Source organism: Canis lupus, chromosome 4 (genome assembly GCF_048164855.1).
Source record: "Canis lupus baileyi chromosome 4, mCanLup2.hap1, whole genome shotgun sequence".
In the NCBI taxonomy this organism is placed as follows: domain Eukaryota; kingdom Metazoa; phylum Chordata; class Mammalia; order Carnivora; family Canidae; genus Canis; species Canis lupus.
The window spans coordinates 38702459-38710928 of NC_132841.1; the positions used below are offsets into that span (position 1 = coordinate 38702459).

At 49.4% G+C, this 8470-nt stretch overlaps 1 protein-coding gene across 1 annotated transcript; it reads right to left on the reverse strand.

Moving 5' to 3' along the window:
* Positions 1-864: 864 nt before the first annotated feature.
* MSX2 (msh homeobox 2) lies at positions 865-6938 on the reverse strand. Its single transcript, XM_072824103.1, has 2 exons — positions 6413-6938; positions 865-2583 (listed from the first exon to the last, which is right to left on the reverse strand). Exons 1-2 carry the CDS (start codon positions 6789-6791, stop codon positions 2159-2161), a joined length of 804 nt encoding a protein of 267 aa, XP_072680204.1. The 5' UTR covers positions 6792-6938; the 3' UTR covers positions 865-2158.
* Between the last annotated feature and the right edge of the window lie 1532 nt (positions 6939-8470).

Consider the following 8470-nt stretch of genomic DNA (forward strand, 5'->3'; position numbering starts at 1 on the left):
GCCGATCTCCCCACCGCTCAGCTTCCTCAAGTTCTCCATTCCCATCTGCCCGCGTTCCCAGGGTCACTGGAGCTTCTCATCCGAAAACAGACCTCCCAAAGGTATCATCAGTAGCCACTTCGGATTTATTTGTGCAATAAAAAGTGTAACTTAAGATCCTTCTCAGCATCTCCCATCCATTGCCGACTTTTTCTTTTTTAAAAAATAGTGATGCCTCAAAACTCAAGTCTGACCCTGTTCTGTACCCAGGGGAAAGGGAGGCTGCAAAGCAAACGGGACTTGAATGAACCACCTTCCCCCTTCAAAGCAAAAAGAGCATTTGTTCGGGGTCCATCTCCTTGGAAGGAGTTAGGAATGGTAAACGGAATGCGATTTGACACACTCCTGAAAGGGCAGCAGGCATCCACCCCCGCCACCCCCCCCCCAAACCAGGGAATGCATCTAGTTACAGTCTCCATTTGCAAAGAGCTATAGATCCCTTCCCCCCAGCTTTAAATCTGTTGCTGTTTTGGTAACTGGGAGATTTCAAGTTCAAGATTTTCTCTTGATCATCTACAACCCTCTCATCCCCCAGCCCCTCCACTTCTAAGCTCATCTTTCACTAGAGTCTGAAAAACGAATAGCAATTCCACTTCTTTTCCATGGGTAACACAAATTGCCAGAGGAAAACATTTCGAAAAGTATTTCGTTGGCTATTTTCAATCCACTCCCTCACCCCAGGCCGAATCTGTGCACAACTCTTAACTGATTCACACTAATATCATAAGAAAAAACCCCTCCTCCAATCCTGGTGGCGTTTTTGAATTGAACCCAGCTAAGAACAGAGAGCATCCTTTAAAATAACTGTGTTTGGACAAACATTACTGCAATAAAACAAATGTTTAATTTAATTCAGAATAAGAGATAAGAAATAACTCTTCAATAAAATATATAAAATTATACAAGGCACCCTTTCAAAGGGATAAACGTATACTGGGTGGTGTTGGGGGGGGAAGATGGAAAGATGAATTACCAGGGAGCTAAATGGGCTGTTTGACAACACCATTTTTAGCAAGTCAAAACATGGCTTTACCCTCTGCCCCCAACATGTTAAAAAGTAAATAAATTTTTCTAATAAGTTTAGCACATACAACAGGTACACACACAGAGAAAGCATGATTTTTTTTTTCTTTCTGGATCTATTCATTGTTCAAGAATATTTAGCATATAGGTAATGGTTACAATATATTTATTTTTTTAAGCAGAGAATTAACTACACTCCCCGCCCCCAATCACCTTTGCAATGTGTGAGGAATGACTTGTACCTAGTATTTCACAGAAACCATCAATTCCACGATGTGCATTAACTTTTTACTCTCCAATGATCTGAAATGGAGTTAAGCAACAGCCTGAAGAGGAATTAGGAAGTACTTCCATGTCCCACGCTACCCTCAAGGCATTCTCAAGATTCTTCTCATCCCCCTTTTATTGATATTACCAAAAAAAAGGGGGGAAATTAAAACTTTAACAATCTGTAACAATGTGGATAGAGGGGAAAAATATGGGCCAAATATGGTAGTATGTAATGAGTTTTTCAATGTATGTAAAAATGCAAAAACAATGTATCCTCATCACTTTGAGGAATCTCGCCATATCTACTTCCTATGCATTGTGCCTAATTCTAACTTTTGTTTTCCATCAGCAAAAGTCCATCATCCCAGCAAAATCCCCAAATGTCAAAAATTTTAGCAAATAATTGGTCTCTCCTATAAGAAAAAACAAATGGACTTAAGCAGTCTTTTAGGAAGGTGATATAGAGAAAAAAGTATACACATGTGCATATAAATTTTGCCTTTCAAAATAATCTGAATTTTTACGTCTGCTGTATAAAAATGTCATTATATTTTATTATATATATATATTTATATATAAAACCATATCAGAGCCAATCTTTGTGAAAAGGGGACATCTAGAAGATTACACCAAGAAAATGGAGCTTGGTGCCTCCAGCCTAAAGAACAAATTCAAACTATGTCTGTGGCCCCGTAGGCCTAGCTGCTTAGGGTGGCGCATGCAAGGTCTGCAGAGCAGGAGTACTGGCTTGGTACTGCCTTCTTGGAGAGGGAAGGGGTACCCATTTAAACAAACATCCATCACAAGTCCATGGAGCTGGTCTTCCTTAGGATAGATGGTACATGCCATATCCGACTGGGGTCGCATAGAGTCCGACGGGCGGGATGGGGAGCACAGGTCTATGGAAAGGGTAGGACGCTCCGTATATGGATGCTGCTTGCAGAGGCGAGTTGATGGGGAAAGGAAGGCTGAAGCCAGAGGGCAGCATAGGTTTTGCAGCCATCTTCAGCTTTTCTAGTTCTGCCTCCTGCAGTCTTTTCGCCTTGGCCCTTCGGTTTTGGAACCAGATTTTAACCTGGGTCTCTGTGAGGTTCAGAGAGCTGGAGAACTCCGCGCGCTCTGCAATGGAGAGGTATTGTTTCTGGCGGAACTTGCGCTCCAGGGCGAGGAGCTGCGACGTGGTGAAGGGCGTTCTCGGCTTCCGATTGGTCTTGTGCTTCCGCAGGGTGCAGGTGGTGGGGCTCATATGTCCTAGAGAACAGAGAGGGAGCCAGTTAGCACAGGTGGCTTTCTCCCAGGTGTGCCTGTGTGGGGCCGCCCCAGTGGTCAAATCCACGGTGGGGGTGGGGGGGCAGCGACAGAAGAACACTATTTAAATGGATAAATAGCTTTGTTTAAGAAATTGAGTCTTTACAAAAAGTTTGGGAACTTAACAGCGTACAGAACTTTCTATATGGGAAACATGGCATGACGGATGATGGAACTAGAACATCAATGAACTGATGTCCAGGGAGCCGAAGTGCACTCCAAGAAACAAAACTCCATGCTTTTGGAGCTTAATTTCTCTGGGCTTTAAAAATGGGGGGCTGGGTTCATGACAACCCTCACTCCTTTAAGATGCTGAGTTAATCCGGTAAGAAGAAAAATGACAAAAGGTCCTATAAACTGGGTTGGTCCCCTCTCCACACCAGGAAAAGTTGGGAGTACATCAGCATATTTATGAAGGATAATCGCGCAGATAAGGTCTGTGGTAAATTAATAGCATCTCCGGATTGGGAGCAGCCCCACGCAATAAACAACCACATGGCTGTCATTCCATCCAGTCTACAGATTATAAAACCTGAACACATCATCTTACAGATCTGGATGTGGGATAAGTTTCTTGGCCGGGTGCTTCTGTAATATAAAGTTTACTAAGAAGGAGGGAAAAATTAGCTTACTCATAAATGTAAATGTCAGGGGAAATCATGCTGCCTCCAAGTTGAGAGCATGTGATGACATTTTAGTCATCTCTAACCATTCTCTGGTTTACAGCAAATGTGTAAATGATTAGTTTGTCGCCAGAATTTAGAAAGAGGGAATAACAAGCAAAATAAAGGCAGTCCAACCACCTCCAGCCATTTTAAATCCATATTTAAAATGGATTTAATTATACGAAGTTGTAGGACTGGGTATCCTTGTGATTCCATGGATCAACTAACTTTGGGCTTCTTTTCCTCAAAGGGAGGTGGGGGGGGCAGGAGTGTAGAACTGTGGGATGGAATGCTAAACAATTAATTTTCTGCATTTGGCTTTTATGAGCTATGCTAATTTTCCAAAAGTAGCCACAGTAGTAACTCCAAAGTACCCATGGGGAGAATGTCGCATTTCTTGTTTAGTTACTTCGATGGCCCAAGAAAGAGTTTACACTTCATACTTGAGGGTGACACAACAAGTGCCACCCATCCTCCATTTTCCAACAAGAATGGGATTTGTCCTAGTGAGACATTATTAACCATCACTGTAGTGGCTAAAAAGTAAGAAGTCTTAAGTTCTAGGATCAACAGAAATCCGAGAGGGATGGGCACACATAAGTCTAGACTTTTGCATATGCTAATCCCTAAATAAGCCAGAGAGTTTGGGCACCTACTTCTTAATTTACAAACTAACAACACTGTCGAAGACCTGCTTTCACCCTTCACAAACCAGACCTAGCTCCTTGGAGGAACCCCCCACTGTCTCAACGCACGTACGAAGCTCCTAGGGTCTGTGCTTGAGGCTTGATCCTGCTCTATGTTTTCAAGAACTTTGTGCCCTGAACAGTCATCCCAGCTGCTCCTAAAGGCTGCATCTGAACTATGAAATCCAGGCTATAGAGAGATTATACACGTGTGTCAAAGCCATAAAGTGAAGAGGCTTCCTCTCATTCCCCACCTCCCCCACCCCATTTTAAACCAAAGGATGGATGCGATTATACAAAGCAAAACAGCAAGTTACCCTACTTCCTCCAAATAACAAACCAGGCCAGGCCTGTGGCTCCCTCTTGCCCCAGGCTCCCGAGCTAGGCTAGGCGCTCCTTGGATCCACCATTCCAACCACAGGGCTCCACCGCCATTTCTAGGCCCAGAGCACTAATGAACCGCTTTTTGTTTTAAAATTAAATCCTTTTTCCACAATCTAGGATTTTCCTCCTGGGAAGATCCTATCCAGGGCCTTCAAGGGGGGAAGTTCATCCTCACTGTGGGGCGGGAAAGGGAGGGTTTACAGAGCAAGTGCGGAATTGACATCTCCCAATGCTAAGGCCTAAGGAAGTGGGGATTTCAGACCTCTGGAAACCCGCTCCCAGTAAGGCCTGAATCCTTGGTGTGCTGATGGGCACTGACCCAGGCCTAGAAACACATGGGCACTCAATTATTTGTCTAACAAATTAAGTTCCTTAAAGTGGCTGAGCCTCTATTTCACCACCGATAAAATGGGTAAATAATACTGTGCTTTGTGGTTCAGGGTACTAAATTTTAGAATGCCCAGAGCCCTGTCTACCACTAGGTAGGTGATCCTTAAGTATTGCCAAGGCGTTTTTTGTTTTTGTTTGGGAGGGGGGCGGGGGTTGGTCAAGCCCAAACTCAGTGTGTGCTGATTCCTCTGAACTCTGCTGAAATGTCCTTGTCTGTTACCAGGAGGCTGGCTGCTGCCACACAGATCAGATAAGATAATATGGTGAAAAGTGCTATAAAGCACTGTGCAAACTTGAGTTTAAATTCTTTGAGTCCTTAATCTCCACACCCTTTGAATCTTTCAGAGTTTCTAACAGGGTGGAGAGCTATGCCAGAGGGGACAGCCACTGCCTCCCGGGTATACGGCCTTGTTTTGTTCACAAAATACTATGCATCTCAGTCTTGAGGGCTAACTGAAGGAAATGAAGGAAGGTGTGGTTCTCCCAGCTTTGGAAAAAGTCCTTCCACAGACCCTCTTTCTCACCTCTTCTAAAGGGCAGTAGGGAGTACAGAAATCTTAAAGGCCAAGAGATAGAAATAAAAGGAGCTATAGGGAAAGACCTCTCCAAATTGCATGAGGACCCAGGCCCAAAAATGAGTGCTAAAGCTGGAGGAAAAAAATCAATTCTCCTGGGCCTGCTGGCCATCCTGCCTCATTGGCAGGAAGCGGGGTGTAGGTGTGTGGATGGGTTCTCTGGGGTGGGGGATCAGAAGTGGTCAGGGCAGCATGCAGAGGACCAGAGTGTGGCACTGGGGCCCCTTGCCCAGTTCGGCCACTGTTGGTGACCTGGGTCAGGCAAGTTCAGCCTTTTTAAAGTCCGGGTGTCTGCAGGGGGAATCACCACCGCTCCCGTGGCCCTACCTACGCTTCGGGGTTCCAGCCGTATTACGATCCGGTGAACTAATGAGCATCATTCCGTAAACTCTCAAGCGCCGCTGGAATGTTGTTAATTACTGCTAAGAGCCAAGGGGGCCGGCGCGCTTCCGACCCCAGCCCGCTCCAGGCGAAGAAGGGACCGGCTTCGGGGACGGCAGGGAGACATTTCGTCCGGGCATCGGTCTCTGCCGCCACCCCTTCCTGGGACCCATGGAGGATGAAGATTTCTACCCAATACCCGGGATTAGATTTGAGCTAGTCTTATCCTTAAGAGGAGGGCACATCTCGCTGGGCTGTGACCTTTGAAAGAAGTGAAGGCGCCTCCGCCTCCGCCTGGCACCTACTCGAGAGCTCACGAAAAGCGGATCCCTCTTCACTCTGCAGACAGAAACCCGGTGGGCAGGGAGACAGGACTAGGGAAGGCGGTCGCGGCGCGGGGCCGGGGTGGGGGGGAGAACCACGACCGCGCGGCCCGGCAAGCCCGGCAAGCCCGGCGCGTCCCGGGCCGTGTCGCGCCCCCCGCACAGCTGGGGCCCGGGCTCGCCGCGCGGGCGCACCCCGAGGCGGTCCTGGCTCCGGCCGGCGCGCGGCTGTGCGGCGATGGGGGCGCGGGGGCTCCCGGGCTCGCTGTCCGGCCCCGCCGGCAGAGGGGCGCCCGCGCCCGCACCCCGCGCCCCGCGCCCCCCGCCCGCGCCCCCCGCCCCGCACCCCGCGCCCCGCGCCCACTCACTTGGCGGCGGCGAGTATCTGCCGGGCTCCTGCATCCACGCGGCTCCGTCCTCGGCGCTCTCCGACTTGACCGAGGCGGCCTCGAAGGGCTTCCCCGGCGGCCCGGGGCTGGGGGCTTCCCGGGCGCCGTGTCCCGGCAGCAGCAGCGGCCGCAGGGCGGCCCCGGCAGAGGCGCTGTCTGCCGGCCGCGGGGACGCCCCCTTGGGCGGCTTCTTGTCCGACATGAGCGCCTCGACGCTGAAGGGCAGGCTGGAGACCTTGACGCGGCGCTCCTCGGCCGCCCCCTCCGCGCCCCCAGGCCCCGGGCCCGGCCCGGCCAGCGCCGCCGGGCCCTCCTCATCGGACGAGAACAGGTCACTGCCTTTGGACGGAGAAGCCATGACCTCCCTGCCCTACGTAGCTCCCCGCGCGCGACTCCGCTGGCGACCCGGCCGCGGCGACTCTAACTTTTTTGGGGGGAGGCGGGAGGGGCGCGCCGGGAGCCGGGCCTTTCCTCCGAGGGGAAGTGGGAGACTCGGCTCAGCCAATCGGCGCCGGCCCTGGCGCTGACGCCACGCACGCTCGCCCCGGATTGGCTCTCCGGGAAGAGGCCGGGGCCTTCCCCCCCCACCCCTGTTTGAAATAAATTAGGAGTTAATTACAGGAGCAGTCAGCAGAGTTGTTATTAGGCGATCCCTCAAGGGTTATAATCACGCCAAAACTGAAAAGTCCATGGTGTAATTAAGGCCGATTATTTAAAGAGGAAGTTCGCCGAGTCCCATTTCTTCTCTTTTTTGACCCCTTTCTGAAAAGGCACCTCGCACCCAGGCCACTGCCCCCAACGCCCACCGCCAGAACACGTTTAAAAATGCGCACCTGACATTGCAAACGACATTTGTGAAGCGCCTACTATGTGTGGAAACTGGGCTGACTTCACAACTTTAGGACTCAGCGCTGAAGACACGGGCCAGCATCCCTGCTCAAGGCAGTAATACATACATGGAGCTTTTAAGAGTATCTCGCCATTGGCAAAAGCTCTACAGCTCTACAGCTGTTACTGTAACTCCCCTAGAAGAAGGGCCTGGGAGAGCCCAAAAGGTGGTCAGGGACTGGTGTTCCAATGGGTTCCCACAGGAAAATGTAAAGCAGTGGCCCCCATCTCTTCCACTCGGAACAAAACCAGCGCACTCTCAGAAAACTGTAATCCACGTGTTTTCTTTCCCTTGAATCTCTTCTCTGGGCGACATCCGGATCCGACCTTTTTTCTCGGGACTATGTGTATTGTGTGTTCCTGCGTTTATTTGAGCCTATATTTGTCATGTGTTTGGGTGCCAGTGTTTGCCTTCAAGGGGGAGGAGGAAGGAAAAGGCGCTGATAATACCCAGTGCTTCCCTTCCTCTTATAAATCTCAGAAACACCGGGCTCTGAGCTTGCACACCCCAGGCCTGTGTACATTTTTGAGAAGCACATTTTTATTCAATGCACCTGGTTTAAAAAAAAAAAAAAAAAAGCATACATATCCCCACCCCGCCCCAAATTATACCCTGGGTAATTACATCTCAAAGCCTTAGTGATGACTGTACCAGCCCAGGAACAGGGGAGAGGGAGCTTCCAGTGCGCAAAGGCCTTGGATCTCTCCACAGGCCGCCAGCCCAAGACCAAAGTGCTTCAAATGACTCTTTCCAGACTGCAGCTGCTCTTCCCTATATCTCAACGATTAGCCCGGAGTGATGAGATAAAATAGAAGTCTCCCAGCTCTGCCTAGCACACAGCAGATGCTTGCTAAACAGTTCCCAGAGCCTTGGACGGAAGGGACATTGTTTTTAATTACTGAAATGATCAAGACTTGGAGGCTACCTCCCACTTCAAGAGTCTTAGAAACTTGACCCCCAGACCCATCTCTCTGATGCACTAAAACCTCTGCCTGGAGTGAAACTGTGCTGGCAGAGGATACCCAGGATAGGCATGATCCGAATCTCAGGGGTAAAGACAGTCTGCACTGGCCAATTAATTCAGTTTTATTAGAAATGATTCTTAGGAAGTTAAAAAGCAAAGAAGTCCTAACCACAGTTTTCTAAAG

Bases quoted from the DNA above. Each gene is read 5' to 3' on its own strand.
- MSX2 (XM_072824103.1), bottom strand. From the start codon at position 6,791: ATGGCTTCTCCGTCCAAAGGCAGTGACCTGTTCTCGTCCGATGAGGAG. The intron at 2,584-6,412 runs GTGAGTGGGCGC...TCTGTTCTCTAG, and splicing joins CAGATACTCGCCGCCGCCAA to GACATATGAGCCCCACCACC.